The 24,149-nt window shown below is 45.0% G+C and overlaps 1 protein-coding gene across 1 annotated transcript in view; it reads right to left on the reverse strand.

The window, feature by feature from the left end:
• Nucleotides 1-24,149, reverse strand: part of fam172a (family with sequence similarity 172 member A) — a 240,430-nt gene that overhangs the window by 209,998 nt on the left and 6,283 nt on the right. Inside the window, 1 exon segment of the mRNA XM_056288900.1 lies at nt 16,533-16,633. Coding sequence (XP_056144875.1) covers nt 16,533-16,633 — 101 coding nt within the window.

Below are 24,149 nucleotides of genomic sequence, written 5' to 3' on the forward strand. Positions count from 1 at the left end.
GTGTGCCCCGGCTGAGTGTGTGTTCTGCATAAGACATGTGACAACGTGTCTGGGGGGACGAGCCGCAGAGACAGCTGAGCGCCACACTCGGCCGGGGCTCCTCTCTGAACTCCGGTGTTGGTTAGCTTTAGCCTGCCCTTTACCAAAACAGGAAACCACGGGCAAGCGGTGGCGCCGCGGCAACATAGTGTGTCCAATTCCTGGTCATGCTCCCCAGTCAAAGACAGACCATCCTCACATAAAAAGGCTTTTGCAAAGTGACCACAGGAATCGGGTTGTGAATTTTAAGAGGACTCACATCAGACACAGTAGCGCAGCAGTTCATATCTGAAATGTCTGCAAATGACATCGCACTATTTGATAATTTGATGAAAAAAATGAATGGAGATAAGCACAAGGGACCTATATTCTGGATGCTTTGTTGGCATGTGGTCCTCTACGTATTCACACTATCAAATTTCATCACAAAATACAGAACTTCAGTGAGTAAAGACAAACATGTTTACTACACAATTTCACAATTTAGATAAAAGAAAATGTACATTTATTATTGAAAAAAATTACTAAATCAGTATTTTACTAATTTTACTATTTTACTAATTACTAAATTACAATTGAAAAAATTACTATATATTCGTAAGTGAACTGTCCCACCTTCTGATTTAAAAAAAAAATGTTTTTGCTCATTTTTCTACCCAATTGTATCCAGCCAAATACCCCAATCTTCCGAGCTGTCCCAGTCACTGCTCCACCCCCTCTACCGATCCAGGGAGGGCTGTAGACTACCACACGCCTCCTCCGATACATGTGGAGTCGCCAGCCGCTTCTTTTCACCTGACAGTGAGGAGTTTCACCAGGGGGATGTAGCACATGGGAGGATCACACTATTCCCCCCAGTCCCACCCCCACCCTCCTGAACAGGTGCCCCGACTGACCAGAGGAGGTGCTAGTGCAGTGACCAGGACACCCACCCGCCCGCAGACACGGCAAAATGTGTCTGTAGGGATGCCCAGCCAAGCCGGAGGTAACACAGGGATTCGAACCACCAATCCCCGTGTTGGTAGGCAACGGAATAGACCGCTACGCTACCCAGATGCCCCCGCCACCTTGTGAATTTTGACAAAACTTTCACAATCCTGCTCTAAAATTCAAGAAGAACCTCTCCATCTAACCTGAAGGGGGGGGGGCTTCATATATATATATATATATATATATATATAATACTATGAGAAACATGTATCTTAACCAAAATATAAGAGTTTTGTTCATACATAATTTACATTGTGTTTTGCAGTGGATGTTAGCTATCCATCTGCAGCTAGCAAAACTATGACTTCACTGTATGTAAAGCAATATGATTTCAAAATAGGACCCAAAGCATTCATATCATATCTGTATGGACAGAGTATGAGTATTCTATGTCAATATCTCATTGCCAGAAAATTGTCTCTAAAAACAATGCCTTAAACTCAAGTAGGAATACAAACAATAATCACAATACTGGCTTGATGTTTTATGCCTAAATGAAAACTCAATGCTAAGCTGATATACTGCTAAAAAATCTCATGAGAGAATGACATTATTAGGTATTACATACATATTAGCCTTAAGAAAGCCAACCACACCCTGGCAGACAGACTAAACGAGATGACAGATTCCACCATTTGACCTTGTGAATGGGTAAAGAGCTACAGGAGCCAGGATGCAGACACCCCACCCTCCTCCAACATCAACTAATTCACTAAAATGTCAGCCAGTCTGATGAAGACTAAAATGATTCTGGGCCTCAGTATGCTACTGTTTAATGACATCAATAAACCTCACAGGAAATTTCATTTGCACTGTGCTATTTGTTCAGTGCCTCAGGTGGCTCAAGAACCATCTGATATAGAATAAGGAAAAAGAGGGGTGGGGGAGCTGGATGCTGAGGGCAAAGGGGAAAGGAGCAGTAAGTAAGCTATGGCAAATGTGTCATTAGATACACAGGCTAGCAAATCAGTATATAATGTCGAAAATAGTATGTAGGCCATGTCCTCTGTATATTTTCATTTACGGTATATCTGAAAGTGAGTCAGAGGAAGTCCATCTCTACAATGACGGGGTCTAATGGAGCTGGGAGATGTCACAGTTGAAAAATAAAGTAGCAGGAGCCACAATGCTCAGACAGACATCACCTCTGCTGATGAGGTGGGTAAAACAATACAACTGTTTTTCTTGGAGTCCGGGTGGCATGGTGGTCTATTCCGTTGCCTACCAACACAGGGATCGCCGGTTCGAATCCCCGTGTTACCTCTGGCTTGATCGGGCATCCCTATAGACACAATTGGCCGTGTCTGCGGGTGGGAAGCCGGTTGTGGGTATGTGTCCTGATCACTGCACTAGCGCCTCCTCTGGTCGGTCGGGGCGCCTGTTCAGGGGGAAGGAGGGAACTGGGGGGAATAGTGTGATCTTCCCACACGCTACGTCCCCCTGGCAAAACTGTCAGGTGAAAAGAAGCGGCTGGCGATGCCACATGTATCGAAGGAGGCATGTGGTAGTCCGCAGCCCTCCCCGGATCGGCAGAGGGGGTGGAGCAGCTATCGGGACAGCTCAGAAGAGTGGGGTAATTGGCCAGATACAACTGGGGAGAAAAGGGGGGGGGGTCCAAAAAAAACAAACTGTTCTTCTTTAGAGAGAATAGGATGGGCGTGGAGTCAAGAGTACACACACTCAAAATGAGGCACTTAGCAAATGCACAAACTCAAAATCACAGATACTCATGCCAACACTGCAAGCCTCCTTCTGTGTGGGCCTCAGTAGACTGCATCTAGGCAGCTGATCAGTGCAATAAGAAAATCCTCTTTGTCACCTAATTACCAATGTGTTATTAGTGCTTTAATGAAATGCCTGCAGGAAGCAGTGTTAAGTGCCTGCATTGTGAGGATCGGATGATAAGAGAAGCACGGACAGAAAATTCACCAAATAATCATTCTGTGTGGATTGAGAGAGAGAGAGAGAGAGAGAGAGAGAGAGAGAGGCCCTTCAAGAATCAAAAACAATAGGTTGCACGGGATTAGAAATAAGTTTAGCATGTCTTTCTCATCTCATACTGAATCACACAACGACAATTCAGGGTAACAGACAAAAGGTGTAGTCTAAAGGATAAGTAACATGGACATTATTTGAAATGTCTTCACTGAATGTATCTTGCTTTTACAGATTTGGGGATGCTACGGTATCAGATTGGACATGAGTGATGAAGAGCTCTGGACTACCCAGATACATTGGGGGGGGGGCACATTTCTGGATAACTGACAAGGCATTTGTAGTCCTCGTTTTAAATATGTTAAGTTGCTGGGCCATGTCGTTTCTGTTTCTACCAGGGAGAGAAGAACCCAACTGAGTAAAGACGAGTAGAAAAAAAAGGGATAAACGGGTTTTCCAGGACAAACGGACGGCTGTTTTATTCTTAGACAACACAGAGAGTTGTCAAGAAATGACTGCTAGAGCGGCTCTGGGAGTGTTGGAACTGCATCCACCAGAGGACCAGGTCACCGCCGTGTCTGTGGTTTGTTTGTGTAGAGGAAGCATTGTGGCGATGAAGCAAGAAGAAGGGGATCAGGGAGGAAGGAAGGGACTTAAGAGGAGAGCTCAGTGGGAAGACAGAGGAAGGAAATGAAGGGGGAGACGCGGGGCAGAGACGGAGAGGTAATCCCCGAGAGCCAGTGTCTCGTGCCAGCTCCCACTACAGTGAACAGCTGAGAAAAGAAGAAAGGACAGATGAAGAGAGGGATGGGGGGGGGGGGGTATGGAGAACAGAGAATGGAGTATGTGCCCTTGAACAGGGACCTTTAACTGGATAGGCCCTATGTTCCCTTCTGGTCATCCCCAAAGCAATCCCCAGTCTCACCCTCACTCGATCTCTCTCTCTGTCTCTCTCTCTCTCACTCTCTCACACACACACAAACACACAAACTAGGGCAAGGTCATAATGAAGACCACTGTGAATGCAAGTCAATATCCTTTTCTTTTTTTTCTCTCTCCAAACTTCCTGCGACAAAGACAAACAGACAAACAGACCTCCCACTTCGTGACTGTGTGCGCATATCCGTGTGTCCATATACTCATGCGAGTGTGTGCATGTTGCTGTGTGAGTGAGTATGCATGTTCGTTTCGGTGTAAAGTGTAAATACTTGTGTGTGTGTGCGTGTGTGTTCTCTCTCTCGATTACGACACTCGTGTCTTGTTTGACTGTCCTCTCCCAAGGCAATAAAGAGATGATCCTTCACCCTAACAAAAGGAGAGGGGAGGAGAAAGAGAGAGAAATCCATTCAGATAGTAGCGGGGAGCGCCAGAGAAGTTGAGCGAGGGGAAAGTGGGAGGTGTCTGGAGGTGCAATGGAGGAAGAGGAAAGGGTCAGAAAAGAGCATGGATCACAGAAGGATTAGGTGGTACAATGGGGTACAGGATACACTGTACTGTAAAAGAGACAATCGGGGACATCCGGGTAGCGTAGCGGTCTATTCCGTTGCCTACCAACACAGCGATCGCCGGTTCGAATCCCTATGTTACCTCCGGCTTGGTTGGGCGTCCATACAGAGAAAATTGGCCGTGTCTGCAGGTGGGAAGCCGGATGTTGGTATGTGTCCTGGTCGCTGCATTAGCGCCTCCTGTGGTCGGTCAGGGCACCTGTTTGGAAGGGGGGGACTGGGGGGAACAGCGTTATCCTCCCACATGCTATGTCACCCTGGCGAAACACCTCACTGTCAGGTGAAAAGAAGCAGCTGGTGACGCCACATGTATCGAAGGAGGCATGTGGTAGTCTGCAGCCCTCCCCGGGTCAGCAGAGGGGGTGGAGCAGTGACCGGGGACGGCTGGGAAGAGTGCGGTAATTGGCCAGATACAATTGGGGAGAAAAAGGGGGGGGGGAACAAAATCGGCAGATGGATGTTAAGCGGCGTGAGAGCCGCTTACGATCCGAAACAGCCTTCAAAAGGAGACTGGCGACAGCAACGCGACCTCAAGTTTCTTTGTCAAACCAGCTCGGGCTGTAGGGCTGAGTGTGTGCACACACGGGACGCGCTGACTCACACACACACACACACACACACACACACACACACACACACACACACACACACACACACACACACACACACACACACACACACACACAGACCTCTTGTCTCTGTGGTCCAGAGCCTTCTCCAAAAGCCACTTACCCACACAAGTCACAGAGCAAGTGAAGGCACCAAAGCTGTTTATATAATGAACTAAAAGAGCTGCTCCATGCTGCATCACTGAGTGCACCCAGGACAGCAGTCTCTATTCTCTGAAGAATGGAGGACAGAAAGAATGGAAAGACGGGGAAAAATGAAAATCCCTGAACAATGCAGCAAAAGAGAGGCAACAGCAAAGAATAGTTGTGAGCTCGAGAGAGAGAGAGAGAGAGAGAGAGAGAGAGAGAGAGAGAGAGAGAGAGAGAGAGAGAGAGAGAGAGAGAGAGAGAAAAGGAGAAAATGAGAGAAAGAGAGACAGCGAGAGAGAGAGAGAGAGAGAGAGAGAGAGAGAGAGAGAGAGAATGTACAAGGCACTAAAGGGTTGTTTATTTTAAGTCTGCCACGTGTACCAAAAGATAGTGATATTAAAATAGGGCCTATTGTTTTGAGTTTGTGATCTGTCAGTCTGTTGGGTTGAAAACAAAGCTAGGGAGAAAGAGAGAGAGAGAGAGAGAGAGAGAGAGAGAGAGAGAGAGAGAGAGAGAGAGAGAGAGAGAGAGAGAGAGAGAGAGAGAGAGAGAGAGAGAGAGAGAGAGAGAGAGAGAGAGAGAGAGAGAGAGAGTGTGTGTGTGTGTACTGTGATTCCCATGCGGTCTGTCATTCTACTGTCTGGGGAGAGGAGTGGGTTCTCCAGAGGGGATGTGCTCAGAGAACGAGAGAAAGAAGGAGAGTGTTTTCTGAGACAGACAGAAATCCTGTTTATAATCCAAGCAGTTCATCCTCTCTCTCTCTCTCTCTCTTCCCCCTCTTCCTCCCTCAGTCGGTCTCCGAGCCGCAGCTCTCCGCAATACATGTCCCTAATAGCAATCTAATGACCTCCTCAGGTGTCAGTTACAAAACCAGCAGAGATCTTATTCACCAGCCAAGTACTGTACATTACAGTTCCCACCCCCACCCCCTTTTTCTCCCAAATTGTACTTGGCCGATTACCCCACTCTTCCACGCCATCCCGGTCGCTACTCCATCTCCTCTGCCGATCCGGGGAGGGCTGCAGACTACCACATGCCTCCTCTGATGCATGTGGAGTCACCAGCCGCTTCTTTTCACCTGACAGTGAGGAGTTTTGCCAGGAGGACGTGATCTTCCCACATGGGAGGATCACGCTACCCCCCCCCCAGTTCCCCCTCCCCCCTGAACAGGTGCCTCGACCAACCAGAGGAGGCGCTAGTGCAGCGACCAGGACACATACCCACATCTGGCTTCCCACCCACAGGCACGGCCAAATGTGTCTGTAGGGACGCCTGACCAAGCCAGAGGTAACACGGGGATTCAAACCAGTGATCCCCATGTTGGTAGGCAACGGGACAGACCTCTATGCTACTCGGACGCCCCCAACTGTACATCACGGTTTGTGCCCACAGTAGCAGCAGAGCTAAAAACTAAAGCGCTAATTTTTCCCATTTTGCTCTCTTTTATCTCTCTGTCTGCTCCCTACCTTGGGACAACTGCTCTGACTTCCATCGCTGTCCCTTCCACTTTCTTCTAACCGCTTAATAAACCACTGCGTCTGACCTTTCTCTCTGGTTCTATCTCCTCTTCCGTGCTCTCGGTGGTGTTAAACTGTTTTAGGAGCGGAGAAGTTGATGGCAGTTGGTGAATCGGGATAGACAGCTGTCATTTATCGTCACTCTTTGGAGCGATCCGATTAACTTCCCGACAAAATAGCGCACGGCTGGTGTGTGCAGAGTTCCGCAATGGCTGGCCACCTCCCGCACAAGGAGGCACAGGTTAGAGGCACGCACATATCTTTCCATTCAGCACTTCAGCTCGTGCAACCCTCTGGCTGCATAATATAATGAACCAAGAGCAAGGAGTAGACAGATAAACATGGAATGACAGTGATAACGAGAGAGAGAGAGAGAGAGAGAGAGAGAGAGAGAGAGAGAGAGAAAGCTCTCTAATTCAGCCATCTGGCTAGCTTTACTTCATTATAATATTCTGAGTATGCCTGTGCATGCACAGATTTGTGTGTGTCTGCCATTCCACAGATGCAGGCAGAGCAGAGAAGAATCCTCATTTATTAACAGCTTAATAGAGCTCCATCTGGGCCAGGCCCTGTGCTTGTCTTCTATCAGAGATTCATCACTGTATCACAGGAATTACACCACAAGTGACATCTAAACAGGCTGAGGTGACCGGGCTGCACAGTGATAGCCTGAACTGTATTAACAAACAGCAGTGCAGAAAAGAAGACCTCCAACAAAGGAAAATGTCATTCCATCATTCATAGGGGGCACATATATTTTGGTCCGGGCTACAACTTACAACAATTACGTCACCAGAAACAGACTAGGCTACACACAAAAACAACAGCATAAAACCCCAACAAATAGGCTCTACAGTAATATACAATATGAAAAAAAAAAGAAAAGAAACTGCTGCACAAGTCAGAGAAATGAAAGTCAATGGGATCTTCTGAGATTATGAGTTTCCATTCCCGGTTACACATACAGAGGCAATCCAAATGGCCACTCAGCATCCAGTCAGCATGATGCTAGAATGCTGTTCACTGACTATAGTTTAGCCTTCAATACCATAGTGCCCCCCCCCCCCCCCCAGACTGGCCACCCAGTGCAGGGAACTTGACCTGATCACCTGCCTGTGCAACTGGGTCCTTGAGTTTCTGACCGGCTCAAAGAATTATTATGGATCCCCATCACCCTAATAACAGACTGTTTCAGCTGCTGCAGTCAAGCGGATGCCTCCACAGCCACGAGGCCAACACCGAGAGACTCAGGAGGAGTTTCTTCCCCCAGGTCATCAACACAAATCAACAATAACGATTACATTTGTAATACTACTGCCACTTTTACCCTTTTGCCTTGGTCACTTTCAACAGACACTTTACTCATTTGCACACTTGTACTTGTACAAGAAATGGAAACGGATGATCCGCTGTGGCGACCCCTAACGGGAGCAGCCGAAAGTAGTAGTAGTAGTAGTAGTAGTAGTAGACACTTGTACTTGCACTCAGAGGTGGACAAAGTACATAACTCCATTACTTGAGTCAAAGTATAGATACTCCTGGTCAAATATTACTCCAATACAAGTGGAAGTTGTTCAGTCAATTTTTTTTATCTGAGTATTGGAATACTTGCTTTTAAAAATACTAAAGTATTCAAAAATACATTTTCTTTTTAATGTAAACACATTGTTGTATTGTGACCACAATGCATTTACAGAACCTAATGACTCCGAAACAAGCTGCTGAATGAACTGACTTGCTTGTAGAACCTGTCAAATAAAAAAAACATATATGCTACAAAGCTAAAATTACACTGTTCATATGAAAATCACCTCTGGGGGCATCCGGGTAGCATAGCGGTCTATTCCATTGCCTACCAACATGGGGATCGCCGGTTCGAATCCCTGTGTTACCTCCCGCTTGGTCGGCGTCCCTTCAGACACAATTTGCCGTGGCTGCGGGTGGGAAGTCAGATGTGGGTATGTGTCCTGGTTGCTGCACTAGCACTTCCTCAGGTCAGTCAGGGCGCATGTTCGGGGACTGGGGGGAATAGAGTGATCCTCCCACGTGCTACGTCCCCCTGGCGAAACTCCTCACTGTCGAGTGCAAAGAAGCGGCTGGCGACTCCACATGTATTGGAGGAAGCATGTGGTAATTTATAGCTCTCCCCGGATCGGCAGATGGGGTGGAGTAATGACCAGGACGGCTCAGAAGAGTGGAATAATTGGCCAGATACAATTGGGGAGAAAAAGGGGGGGGGGTTGGCATGAGGTGGCGCTATGTCCCCCTGGCGAAACTCCTCACTGTCAGGTGAAAAGAAGGAGCTGGTGACTCCACATGTATCGAAGGAAGCATGTGGTAGTCTGCAACCCTCCCTGGCTCGGCAGAGGGGGTGGGGCAGTGACCGGGATGGCTCAGAGAGCAGGGTGATTGGCCAGGTACATCTGGAGAGACAGAGGGGGAAAATCCCCCTGCCCCCAAAAAAATTCAACTCCAGCAGCGTTGTCTCCGCGCATGGATAGTGGCGATTGTGAATGCTACTTTGCGGTCCATAGTGAAACAGTGGTGCTCGAAGCAAGATCACACTGTCTATAGGAAAATAAATTCCCTCCAAAACATATTTTTCAGCGGGAATGCAGCTGATTTGTGGGTTCACGCATATATTGGGCGATATATTAACAAGCCTGCCTTTAAGAAAATACAAACATACAACTCCACGATGAATATAGCAAAGATGATGTAAATATATAAATATAAATATAATATATATTTATAATATTTATTAGTATATGCATTATTTTTATTTTTTTTTCAAACTGATGCATCTCCTATCAATACATTTGTAGCCTACTGAATCTTTGAAATAGTCAAAACCTTGCAAGTGACATTGAACTTCCATATAGCACATGCGTTCACTATGTAAAATAACACAGATGTGTGCAATGGTCAAGTACTACCTCCAAAAGACCTTCAACCCTATGGACATATTCTGCACTTTGTAATTTTGCAGCCGGAAATCTGAGCCCCTATTCTTTGGGTCTCAAATGCACATTCCGCTCAAGATTTCACCTGTGTTTGACTCCGTTAACTGTTACCACTATTTTCTAAACTCTTAGTTCCTGCAACTGAAAAACACCACCATGCTGCTACCTACCCCCATAGCTCACAGTATGAAGGGTGTTACACAGGTGATGAGTTGTGTCTGATTTTGTGCCAGACAGCGTTTTGCATTTTGGCTTCATTTCATCAGATCACAGAATCCTTTGCCTCATGATCTCAGACACTTGCATTTGCCCGTCTGAAAACTTTCGCTGCAAAGTCATATGCACTTTTCTCAGGAGTGGCTTTACTTTGGCCACTCCTTTATACAGTTCAGATCAGAGAAGTGCTTAACTAATTCTGACAAGAACTCCCATCAAGACTACAAAACTATGTGGTTACGTCAGTGGTCTTTGGGTTGTGGGTTGCCTCCCTGAGCAATGTCCTTCACGCTTAAAGGCTCGGTTTAGTCTAACAACCAGCTACAGCAGTATTCTGGACAGCTCCTTACTCTTTCTATCTTGGAAAAAGTAAAGAGATGTCCATACTCATACTCCTTCAGAAACTGATTTACCTTTCTCCAGATCTGGAATCAGGAACATTTATGTGTCATCTAATTCCATGCAACTGCGCACATGAAATGAAACAAAATATTGTTTCCCCCAGCCTACAGCTGTGCAACACAAAGACAAAATCATATTGTCACCTTCTTAAAATAATGGCCAAGTCATATTTTCAAGTTTTTCAAAAAACAGAATAAACTGACAAATTTTGTTTCAGTTTCAGTTTATTCTGTTTTTTTAAAAACTTGAAAATATGACTTAGGCCATTATTTTAAGAAGGTGACGATATCCAAACTACAACACATATCCAAACTGCTAAAAAAAACAACTACAAAAACACATATATCCAACATATCCAAAACTAAACAAAACAAAAAAAAATCACTGTCCAAGACAGCCAACACCAGCATGACTGTCGGAACTGCTGGTCTGCATGGGCTAGCAGTTAGCTTAGCCTGCCCCGCTTCCGTGTCCTGTCAAACCATCCTCGGTGTTTCCTCCTCAGACGCAGCTACAGGCAGGGCGGTGGTCCCTGGGTCCACCGGATGCTGGAGATCAGGCTCCTCCAGCCAATCCAACACCAGCTCTCCCAGCCAGACACCTTTGACACACCTCCCCGCACTCCATACGACGACATCAAAAATACAGTCAATGCTAGGCAAGGTCGGCGCCAAGCCACCCTCAGTGTTATCAGAACTGCCGGTCTGTATAGGCTAGCAGTTAGCTTAGCCAGCCCCGCTTCCGCGTCCTGTCAGACCACCCTCAGTGTTTCCTCCTCGGGTGCAGCTCCAGGCAGGGCCATGGTCCCTGAGCCCACAGGACGCAGCAGACCAAGCTCCCCCAGCCAATCCAGTGCCAGCTCTCCCAGCCCTCAAACAAAAACACAAACTTAGATGCAGACGTGGACAATGAAACTAGGTGAGGCCACCGTGAACGTAAGTTCATGCCACCATCTACCCACAACAGTACTGGGTGAAACCGCTGTAAAGGGGAATTTGCGCTGCCATCTTCCCATAGCAGAAGCGGAAGATCTATGTCTTTTTATAATTATACAACCAATCAACGCCCTGATCTCTTCCTCAATACAAAAATAAATTAATTAATCAAGTAATTATTCAATTGCAAGGGAGAGTTCTTTAGACTCATAGTTCCTTCTAGAGAAAGTTTGTACTCATAATTTGTAATCTATGGGAATATATGCTGACTAGCATGTCCCAATTGGTTAAAATGATCTCAGATGTTTTTACAATCAAGTTGTTTAACTTCAAAGGTCTTGAAAAGTTATTAATTGAAAAAATCAATAGCCTCCAATAGCCTAATTAAATCAGTTTTGAACTGAATTAACAATTGAAATAAGTTTCTGTGTTTCAGTGTGACTATTTGCTGAAAGTACTTTACAACATGTGCATTATCACGGTTAAGTATAGGTTTGAAACGTTTGGCTTCTTCTACGCAGATGTGAGCATCACACACATCATCCCCTAATATAGCAGACAGAGGTAGCTAGCCCTTCGTAAAGAGCCTTGGCAAATCTCTGTATGTTAAGGCCATAAATATATGGAAAATAAACTGATAAACTGCAAGAGGGGTGAAAAAATGATTCAGAGATGGAATTTCCCTGGAAGAGCTGCCCTTGCTTCCAAACTGAATTCTTTCTATCTTTCTCTCTCTTTTGCTTGGAGCCAATAACACCAACCTCCTCATCCTCCCTCCTTCTATCCATCCCTGCATTCAGACGAGGCTGAAGTGCAAATTGGACATCTGGTGCTGTGATGTTTCTGACAATACAGCCGCCATCTACACACACACACACACACACACACACACACACACACACACACACACACACACACACACACACACACACACACACACACACACACACACACACACACACACAAAGTCCTCTGTACTGAACACAGAGCTATCAAAGAGGAAGAAATGACAGGGGGAAGGAGAGCTACAGCACATTAGAGGGCACTGATGGTGCCATGTCAATCACAGTGCCATGGGCCGACAGAGAGGACTCCTCTTGTCCTTGCTCTTTCTCTCCCATGTAACAAGGCTCGACTGTGGAAAGGTGAGGCCTTTCTCAGGTGGTTGGTTGACGGATGGCATAGGTGGGGTGTGAAATGGTTTTGTCCTTACAACTGGACCCTCAGCAAGGGGAGGGTCCTAATCTACATTCACCCCTCAACCCCCTCCCTTAACCCCAGTCTAAAAGTCCTCCACCTGCATCTGGGCCGCTTGAAATGCTGTTTTGGGGAGGAGGGGTGGGGGTAGGGGGTGATGCGCTTCTCCAGTGAGATCCAGCTGACAAAGTCAAGGGAATGAAAGTGAATTAACACCCCAAGAAAACAAGAGAAAGCGCATCTGGGTAGCGTGGTGGTCTATTCCATTGCTTACCAACACGGGGATCGCCGGTTCAAACCCCTGTGTTACCTCCAGCTCGGGCATCCCTACAAACACAATTGGCCATGTCTGCAGGTGGGAAGTCGGATGTGGGTATGTGTCCTGGTCGCTGCACTAGATCCTCGTCTGGTGGGTCGGGGCGCCTGTTCGGGGGGGAGGGAGAACTGGGCGGAATTGCGTGATCCTCCCATGCGCTACGTCCCCCTGGTGAAACTCCTCACTGTCAGGTGAAATGAAGCGGCTGGCGACTCCACATGTATCGGAGGAGGCATGTGGTAGTCTGCAGCCCTCCCCAGATCGGCAGAGGGGATGGAGCAGCAACCGGGATGGCTCAGAAGAGTGGTAAAAGAAAACAAGAGAAACTCGTTCAAGCGTGTACATACATATGTGTCATGCATACACTGGACACACACACACATACACACACACACATTCACTAACAAACACAAAAAGAGGCTGACTAAGCACCATAACCTACTTTTACTACCAAAGATACTCTGTTCAGTGGCTGCATCTATTTATAATCGTGCGCTTTTCCTACCAACTGAGAAAATGCTTTTGTATTTGCATGTATGTATGAGAACGGAACAGTATTAATTTTCTTGAATCATCTATTGCCCAAAAACAACAGACAGATAATACTGCTTATCCAGGTAGAGCTCCTTTATACCCAGCCAGTTAATCTCCCGAAGCATGACTCAAATCTCCTCTCATCATACCGGCTCATATCAAACCTCTGATTGACACCATTTTCTCTCTTTTTTTTTCCTCCTCTAAAGAAGACGCTTCTGTCTTTTTTTTAAACTACAGAATGAATAAAATTAGCATACATCCTCCTTGATGATTAGCTCATTCCTCCAAATGTTTAACAGCCCTCCCACCCCCGCCTGAGTTCAGCCGGTTTAAATGTCTGTCTGTTTCACTGCGGCCTCAATTCGCCCTCGACCAAATGTTTGTTTCAACGGCCGTTTTAGATGTTGACAGATTGTGGCTAAGCAGGCAGAAGAAGAAAGGGGGGGGGGGGGCTTCACAGAAGTTTGGTTCTCAAAGGAGCAACACCTGCATTAGAAATAAATAAGAACACACAGGTAATCCCACAAATGGGTGCGTTGCTTTGCTTTGAACTTCAAAGAATGAGCACAACAATTAAAAGCAAAATAGCGGGGATACAAATAATTTAAAAAATATATATAAAATTAAAAGTAAAGAAAACAAAAAACAAAGAACATTTGCTCATTATCATTATGCGTGTTGCAGGCTGTAGAACTATAGGGTTGAATGGGGAGTGACATTTACAGGACGGGATGGGGAGGCGGTTTGCCCATCATGCAGCAACGAGAGGGGAAGTAGGAAATTCGGCTGGCGGGGGAAGAACTTTTCAGGGTTTAGTTGGGTTTACAGTACAAATTTTTTTAGATTTAATCCCAGATAAGCCGTTCTGCAGTATGGCTGTCTCAGAGCACCACTGACCTTTTAAAATTACCTGTGAAGTCTCTTCGAGTGTGTCTTACTCATTAATCTAAAGGCAACTTGGATACAGGACACGCTGTTACTGAAACGGACAAATAGAAACTAAATAAAAACCAGGTCGATGTAACAAGTGCACTTGGCACAAGTAAGAATATTTAAACAAAACTTTGATGAATATTCTAAACTGACCAGAAGTACTGCCAGTGCTGTGAAGGCATAATGTTATCAGCATTTAAATTTTGGAGGGGGCGTCAAGGTGGCATGGCGGTCTATTCTGTTGCCTATCAACATGGGGATCGATGGTTCAAATTCCTGTGTTACCTCCGGCTTGGTCAGGCGTCCCTATAGACACAATTGGCCGTGTCTGCAGGTGGGAAGCCAGATGTGGGTGTGTATCCTGGTCGCTGCAGTAGCACCTCCTCTGGTCAGTCGGGGCGCCTGTTCAGGGGGAGGGGGAACTGGCAGGAATAGTGTGATCCTCCCATGCACTACGTCCTCCTGGAGAAACTCCTCACTGTCAGGTGAAAAGAAGCGGCTGGCGACTCCACATGTATCGGAGGAGGCATGTGGTAGTCTGCAGCCCCCCCCCGGATCAGCGGAGGGGGTGGAGCAGCGACTGGGACGGCTTGGAAGAGTGGGCTAATTGGCCGAGTACAATTGGGAGAAAAAGGAGGAAAAAAATCCAAAAATAATAAGAAAAAAAATTCTGGAATTTCAGGACTATAGATTTATGGGATTCATTCAACTTTGCTTGTATGTCGACTTTTTTTTTTCTTCGGTATGCCATCTTTTGCTATTCAGAAAATAACTCTGGACAGAGACAACAGTAGAAATGGGGGATATAAGCAATTATAACCATCCATCCATTATCTGAACCGCTTATCCTGCTCTCAGGGTCGCTGGAGCCTATCCCAGCAGTCATTGGGCGGCAGGTGGGGAGACACCCTGGACAGGCTGCCAGACCATCACAGGGCCCCCCCCCCCCCACACACACACACACACACACACACACATTCATACCTAGGGACAATTTAGTACGGCCAATTCACCTGACCTACACATCTTTGGACTGTGGGAGGAAACCAGAGCACCCGGAGGAAACCCACACAAACACAGGGAGAACATTCAAACTCCACATGATGACCCATGATGACCAACCAAGGTTGTACTACCCCGGGACTCGAACCCATGACCTTCCTGCTGTGAGGCGACTGCACTAACCACTGTGCCACCATGCCACCTGTAATTACAACCGAGTTATGCTTTTGTCTGTGTCGTTGAGTGCGACCGTATTTGTGGTGTTGTTATTGAGAGGCTGACAAGGGACTGGCAACAGGGGGATGCAGGTTAAATGTAGAAGGATTAGAGCAGTTCTAAATGATCAAGGCCAAGAACAATACCTAAATGTAACAGGCCCTCCATATAACTTATTTCTTGTAACGTTGCCCTTCAGTTGGATCATTCCCCCTATAATCTGTAGGCACGGGAAAATATTTTGGTATTGGAAGCCTTCTGGTTTCCATTTCTGTTGTAATAGGCATCGTATTAACCCATCACGTTTGGGTAGGTGGTGATTTCTACAGGAACATGCTTTGGTTACATGCTGGTAACAGTCCATGTGGGGAGCAAAAGAGGCGGAACACATTGGCCAAAATGTCATCTGGACCTTAAACACCAACCTAAAAGTATCGACGTTTGTGTACTGTGTGGAGAAACGCTCGACTCGTGTCGACTACTTGTGAAACAATCTGGTCGTCGACGTCGTCTCTCAACTCCCATCTCCATTCTGGCGTCTCAAGTCGCTAACCCGACTGTAAACAATGACGGGCGCATGGAGGAGGAGGTCTTCATTGGAAACAAGAAGCAAGCAGCCAGCAGCTACACCGGAACCCCTGAAATATTGCCCGTCATCCCCAGAGCCTGAGATTGTTCCCCCTCTGATCCCCTCCTTGGTTGAAATAGCAGACAGCTAACCCTAACTGTCACCAATACAGTCCTATCAGTGACACCATCAAGACATGTCTATTCATGGTTGATGGGAAACTGCTGTAACGTCTACCGATGGAAACTGCTGTAACTTCTACCACTGAGGAGATGAGGCTGGATAATTAGTCTGAAGAGAAACGCAGCATGAATGAAGGCCTCATGGGAGAGCTTCACTGCAGTCATGCATCTCATCTTGTTGGTAACTATATCAAATGGGGAAAAGTTCTTCTCTCATGTCATATTTGTTTTTCTATTATACTAATGATTATGGTTACATCTTTACACACAATTTCTCAATTTGTTGATCAATTAGAAATGATACACCAGGTGGAGTCATACCTCTCCAAGGGCTTCATAGCGTTTCTGGTTCCAACGATGGAGATCCTCACGGGCATTAAACACAAAGGCCTCTCCTGTCTTTATATGCCTCAGCTGGCCCTCTGGAGAGAACGCAAGAAAGGGAGAATGGAAAGAGGGAAAAAGGGAAGGAAGGATGGGAGGATGGAAAGAGTAGAGAAAAAAAGGAAGGGAGGAAGGAAGGAAAATATAGTAAGCAAAGGTACAGATTGTAACACAAATTGACAAAAAAAAGGGTGGGAAAACACTTGATGTTGATGTCAGCTTTAGAATTTTGAAAAACACCAATAAAATCCTTCATATCGTTGAACTAAAATGAGAATGTGTGTGTGTGTGTGTGTGTGTGTGAGAGAGAGAGAAAGAGAGCGAGAGAGAGAAAATTGAATTTTAAAACAAGTCTTTATTTAACAAAAAATTTAACAAAACACAGACTTGACATCTTTTTAACAATATGAACAAAAATCACTCCTTCACAATAACCTGTCCAATGAGGACTTCATTTTCCATCACAGAACCGATTCACATATCAATTGAGAGAGAGACAGATAGAGAGAGACAGAGAGACAGAGACGGGTGCTGAGGTGACCAGGGAATCTGCAACATGGCAAGCAGCAAGCAGTAGTTTAACCTGCCAAAAAAGCAAACCAGGTTTGACCTTCAGTCCTTGTTTGATCTCTTTTTCCTCTTTCTCTCTCTTACGCCCCCCCCCCCCACACCCCCATCTGGCAGGTATAAATAAGGCCTGTGGATGCAGCAGCATTCTTTTAGTCACGACTCCAATGGCCTTCTGGGAAGTCTGGCAGAGGAGGCCTGGACAGCTGGTGTGGCACATACTCCCTTTCCATCGCTCTCTCATCCTTCTACTCTCCTCTATTCCATCCTATGTTTCTATGTGTCGCTCTCTTTTCTTTCTCATCCTTCCCTAACAATGAACACATTTTCAATCTGAGATCTACAAAGTGGAAACAGTGGGGGTACAGAGGTTGAGAAATCAGTGGTGGTGTGTGTGTGTGTGTGTGTGTGTGTGTGTGTGTGTGTGTGTGTACATACACATGTCTAAACCATCAAGAGAAAAATGCCATGGCATATATTAGTCACCCACAGGTATTCATGGATGCAATGAGATGAACTGTCACTTCGTAGTATAAATTTAAAACCAGGACACAGTGTCACAGATGCAAAGCACTACCATTGAGTCCAAGCAAGCAAGGGCTTGGCAAATTTGCGTTCAGTAGACTAGAGCCCTATTTGCATGGGACTAGTATTACCTGGGGGGGGGGGGGGCTCTAGTAATTTGTAATAATTGCAGAGGTCGTCTGTGATCTTTATCCTCTAAAAATCAGCCACGTCCATAATTTGTAAAGAAAAATTCCAGCATAAATTACTTACCATATTTCGGCAACCACAGAGTTCATCTGATAATATTAGTCCTGTGCGAATTGGGGTCTCAGGAATTTGGGGTCGTATTTTTTTTTAAGCAAGGTTTTTTGTTTTCTCTGCGCCTTTTTTCTGTCTCTTTCCCGGTGAAGAATTATGGAGGCTACGTTGGAAATTATAAATTAAAGTTCGACAGCATTTTGGGTGCAAATTCAGGAGGATCCTCTTGCTACATAGCATTGAGACCCATTCGCAGTGGCGCAGAGGGTACCCAAGGAGGAGAGAGTGGTGACTGGAGCGGACTTCAATGGGCATGTTGGTGAAGGGAACAGAGGTGATGGGCAGGTATGGTGTCAAGGAGAGGAATGTGGAAGAACAGATGGTGGTGGATTTTGCAAAAAGGATGAAAATAGCTGTGGTGAATACATATTTTAAGAAGAGGGAGGAACACAGGGTGACATATAAGAGTGGAGGAAAGTGCACAAAAGTGGACTATCTTATGTAGGAGGCATGATCTGAAAGGGGTTGGAAACTGCAAGGTGGTGACAGCGGAGAACGTAGCTAGGCAGCATCAGATGGTGGTCTGTAGGATGACTTTGGAGACCAAGAAGAGGAAGAGAGTGAAGGCAGAGCCAAGGATCAAATGATGGAAGTTGAAGAAGGAAGACTGTTGTGTGGAGCTCAGGAAGGAGTTAAAAAGAGGCACTGGGTGGTAGTGAAGAGTTGCCGGATGGCTGGGCAACCACTGCAGAAATAGTGAGGGAGACAGCTAGGACGGTACTTGGTGTGTCATCAGGACAGAGGAAGGAAGACAAGGAGACTCGGTGGTGGAATGAGGAAGTACAGCAAAGTATGCAGAGGAAGAGGTTGGCAAAGAAGAAGTGGGATACACAGAGAGATGAAGAAAGTAGACAGGAGTATAAGGAGATGCAGCGTAAAGCAAAGAGAGAGGTGGCAAAGGCAAAGGAAAAGGCATATGGTGAGTTGTATAAGAGGAGAAAACTAAGGGAAAAACACTAAGGAAGGAGAAAAGGACTTGTGCCGATTGGCTAGACAGAGGGACCGAGCTGGGAAGGATGTGCAGCAGGTTATAGCAATCAAGGATAGAGATGGAAATGTGCTGACAAGCGAGGAGAGTGTGCTGAGAAGGTGGAAGGAGTACTTTGAGGGGCGGATGAATGAAGAAAATGAGAGCGAGAGAAGGTTGGACGATGTGAGGCTAGTGAATCGGGAAGTGCAGTGGATTAGTAAGTAGGAAGTGAGGGAAGCTATGAAGAGTGCACTGCAAATTCTTCTGTGCTTGCCAAGATTTTAAATCTTAGATCAGGAAATATGAGTTTAATTATCTTGTTTTAAAAGTTATTTACTAGTTTCTACCTTTGAATTCACGGAATAGTCTTAAATTGATCATGAATATGTCTTTTATGCCTCAATTAGTCAGGAAATCTTACAATTGAGTAATTTATTGTTAAAACAAGCTACATTAGCTAGAGTAGCAATTTGTACCATTCTCTTTCACCAAAAATAACTTGTTTCAAGATTCGGTGACACAAAATCAAGTTCAATTGCTTGATTTAAGAATGACACAAGGTTTTATATATATATATATATATATATATATATATATATATATACGTAAATACGTTTTTATTCAATGGCCCAACATGCTTCACTTATCACGAAATGAAAGTACACTTCACTGCTCAAACTCGGAAAGAGTTGTCAATAAATGTTGACAGAAATTTCACTTGTCCTGGTTGTGATTTCAGTAAAATCAAGTTTCCTGTTTTAAGATGTATGCTCTGGGATTAAGAACTAGTTTTAAATTGGGGTCTACATATTTCAAGATCAGCCAACTTGTTTCAAGTAACGGAATAATCATACTCCACTAGTATTAAGTAGTTTCCACTTAAATTAGTGATTTGATTTCTTGTTCCTTTTTCAGTGTGCTAAAATTAAGAAAGCAAAAAATTGAGTTAAGACTTATTTGCTTCATTTGCATCTTTTTCAGCTCCAAGAATTTGGTAGTAACCTTTACAGCTCTTGATGTTTCTTTTTGACAGCATCCAGCTGCTCTGACGTGTATGGTTTAGCGTTGGCTGTGCCTGGGGCACCCTCCCCTGATGCGGCGGTGTAGCGGTCTAAGCGTCGGCTTTGTGTCGATGCAGTTGTCCACTGGGGACCGGGGTTTGCGCCTCAGTCTCGTCAGATCCGACTATGGCCGGAGTCGATGAAGCAGCAATAATTGGCAGTTGGCAAACCCATACAGTACGAGGGTGGGTGTTTGAACTAGAATAGGGAGTGATTGGCCACTAAATTGGGAGAAAAAGGGAAAAATCAGAAATAAAAAAAAAACAATTATTTGCTAATATTTAGTGTGTTTCACTTATTACTGTGCTGTAGCAAGTCTGATCTTAAGTAATTTGACCTAAAAACCAGCATTTTCTTCTTATTTCAAGGCTTTGAACACTCATCCGTGCCTACTTATTTCTAGACTGGAACCAACTTATTTTAAGATTTCTTGTCAAGTAAAATTATCTTGGACAGATAATTTCACTAGTACTTTTCCCCTCAAATTCAGTGTTTATTTCTTGTATTTAAGCTCGTGTTTTTTGCAGTGTGGAAAGGCAGTTGGTCCAGATGACATACCTGTGGAGACATGGAGGTGTTTAGGAGAGATGGCAGTGGAGTTTTTAACTAGACTGTTTAACACAATCTTGGGAAAGTGAGAGGATGCCTGAGGAGTGGAGAAGACGCATACTAGTACTGATTTTCAAGAATAAGGGTGATGTGCAGAGCTGTAGCAACTACAGAGTTGATCAGCCACAGCATGAAGATATGGGAAAGAGTAATAGAAGCTAGGTTAAGAGGAGAGGTGATGATTAGGGAGCAGCAGTATGGTTTCATTCCACGAAAGAGCACTACATATGTGATGTTTGCTTTGAGAATGTTGATGGAGAAGTATAGAGAAGGCCAGAAGGAGTTACATTGTGTCTTTGTAGTTTTAGAGAAAGCATATGACAGGGTGCCGAGAGAAGAGGTGTGGTATCGTATGAGGAAGTCGGGAGTGGCAGAGAAGTATGTAGGAGTGGTGCAGGATATGTATGAGGGCAGTGTGACAGTGGTGAAGTGTGCGGTTGGAATGACAGATAGGTTCAAGGTGGAGGTGGGATTACATCAAGGATCGGCTCTGAGCCCTTTCTTGTTTGCAAAGGTGATGGACAGGATGATGGACGAGATCAGGCAGGAGTCTCCGTGGACTGTGATGTTTGCAGATGACATTATGATCAGTAGTGAGAGTACGGTACAGGCTGAGGAGAGCCTGGAGAGGTGGAGCTAAACACTGGAGAGAAGAGGAATGAAAGTCAGTAGGAGCAAGATGGAATATTTAATCATGAATGAGAGGGAGGACAGCAGAATGGTGAGGATGCAAGGAGTAGAGCTGACAAAGGCCTATGAGTTTAAATACTTGGGGTCAACTGTTCAAAGTAACAGCGAGTGCGGAAGAGAGGTGAAGAAGAGAGTGCAGGCAGGGTGGAGTAGAGTGTCAGGAGTGATTTGCAGCAGAAGGGTACCAGGAAGAGTTAAGGGAAGGTTTACAAGATGGTTGTGAGACCAGCTATGTATATGGTTTGGAGACAGTGGCACTGACGAAAAGAGAGAAGGCAGAGCTGGAGGTGGCAGAGTTGAAGATGCTAAGATTTTCATTGGGAGTGACAAAGAAGGACAGGATTAGGAATGCGTATATTAGAGGAGCAGTTCAGGTTAGATGGTTAGACATAGAGTCAAGTCAAGTCAAGTCAATTTTATTTGTATAGCCCAATATCACATGCAGGTGGCTGGTGTGACAGAGAAAGATGCAGAGGACAGGAAGAGATGGAAATGGATGATCCGCTGCAGCGACCCCTAATGGGACCAGCCAAAAGCAGTAGTAGTAGTAGTAGTAGTAGTAGATACACAAGAACCCAAAAATGACCACAAACGCTCAAACAATCATGCCGGGCCAGTAGGTGGCGAGAAAGTCTACTTCAACAATATATCAAATACCAGAAAAGAACATTATGCGCACGCATAGTAAGCTTATTTTCTTGAGACAGTAGTGACTTAAAAACAAAAACAATAGTAGTTAATTATTTTTTTCAATTTATAGTTATTTGACATCTATTTCCTCACCTTTATTCATCTAACACCTTTCTGGCACATAGCGCAAGGTGCTAGGGCGAATTCAAAAGCATGATGTGATTCGTTTGTGTGGACAGCCGTTGTCCGCCATTGTTGTTGTTTGAGGCGCATGCTCATTATACAGAGTAACAATGGGCATGCACGAATTGAGTTGTGATGTCACAGAAACCGGAATTTTTGAAAATATGCACTTGGAAAAAAAATCTCCATTTTAGTGACCTAAAACGCTATTTGCATGTGGATCAGAGGCCAAAACATTGAGAAAAATGTTCGTTTTGCAAAATATCCGTATTAGAGTGGACAAGGCATTGTAAACGGCTGTATCATATTGCCATAGAAATGCTGAACTCATGTTCCTGACTGGTACAGCTGACGATGTAAATCAACAAGAATGTTAACCGTTCGAAAAAATGTCCAATATTATTATGTTTAGTGGTGTTAAAGGCTGTTTCTCCATTAACAAAAGAAAACTAATTGGGGGGGGGGGGCAAAGCAGTTGGTTTCAACAAATAAATGACAATTATCCTCAGGAAGATTAGTGAGGTTCTTTTATTGCATCAGGGTTTTTATTGCAAATAAAATAGTACGAGGACAAGAGAAAGGCTCAGGATCATGCGTATTGGTTTTTCTTGTTCTCTCTTACAACAAATTACCCCTGTGCGCATGTTTAACCACTACTCTTATATCTTAGCAATGAGCCCATCGATCCTCCCGATGACACTAAAACACAATAAAACACTAAGCAGTGTTAAATTCAATTTTGACCTCTATGACTGCAAAATATGTAAAAGCTAATCCACTGAAAAAGTACACATACTTAGCCCAAATAGCCAGGGGGATCTCATACTTCCTCAATTATTACAAAACGAGAAGAAACCCGGCTAAAATATAATTAAATATATCATCTTTTGAAGATAAAAGAATGCATAAGCTTTATTTTTACCCCCCATCTCCTTCTGCATTCCCACAAATATCCCTCCTGCTATCGCTGTGATAAATCTTACATCGCTAACACAGTGTGCGTTACAGCGTTTGCTTTCATGGTTAGTTGTTAGACAACATGTAGCCCTCTATCTTGGTGCATCATCAAGTTGCATTAAAAGTAGACTGGTGCCTAAGAGGTACAGTGAGATAGGACTTGGAAAAAAAAAGCACTGTGTACAAAAGTACCTTGAAGAAATCAATTATGCATTCATGGAGGGGTGAGGATCTAAACACTGTTGCCTAACAGAAGGAAGAGAAGGGCTTTAATGAAACCCTACCATTGGAAAGGGGTCCGTATCTATGTATGTACGAGAGAGAGAGAGAGGGAGAGAAAGAGAGAGGAGGAGGAGGAGTTGGAGGGGGGGGATGGTGTTCAGCTCCATCGCCTCCCTACACATCCTCTCAGAGGAATAACGTTTTCTCAACTTTTCTCCTCTCTTTCTGTCGTAATTAGCATTCTGTTCTCAATTTGGCCGCTTAATTAGGTGTACATAACCTTGGATTTCCAGTAATGGAAAACCGGAGGGCTAGCAAGATGAAGCCATCATCGTCAGTGATTAAGATACCTGCAAACTATTGTACACAGCCTTGTCTGTATTCACTTCATTACATGGTCAAATTAACATTTTTGTTCCACCTGTCTCAGCCAGAAGTAACCTGGATGTAGCTGTAGAGATGCCGTGAGCCAGAGACATCACCTGAGGGCTGCCACAGCTTTAATAGAAAGGATATCCTTTAAAAACCAGCGTGAGTGAAAATTAACGAGATTTTATTTTACTTTTTTTTTCTTCTGTCAAATGGCAAAGAGCAAAGAGAAAGAATATGGGGAGCGGTAGGGATGAAAACACAGCAAAAGAAAGACTGGGTGACAGAAAAATAGAGATGGAGGGTTTCCGAACGTGTGCTTCCTCCATGGCAGACTGAGCTGGGACCAGGTTGAGGGGGCTGGGCTCTGTGTCTCTGTTCTTAACCACAGCAAGGTTATGCAAATGCTCCATCAAACGGAAGGCAAGGCTGAGTAGGTTGCTGACGGGCCGTGGAGTACACAACATGTCC

This window comes from Lampris incognitus, chromosome 1 (genome assembly GCF_029633865.1).
Source record: "Lampris incognitus isolate fLamInc1 chromosome 1, fLamInc1.hap2, whole genome shotgun sequence".
Lineage (NCBI taxonomy): Eukaryota > Metazoa > Chordata > Actinopteri > Lampriformes > Lampridae > Lampris > Lampris incognitus.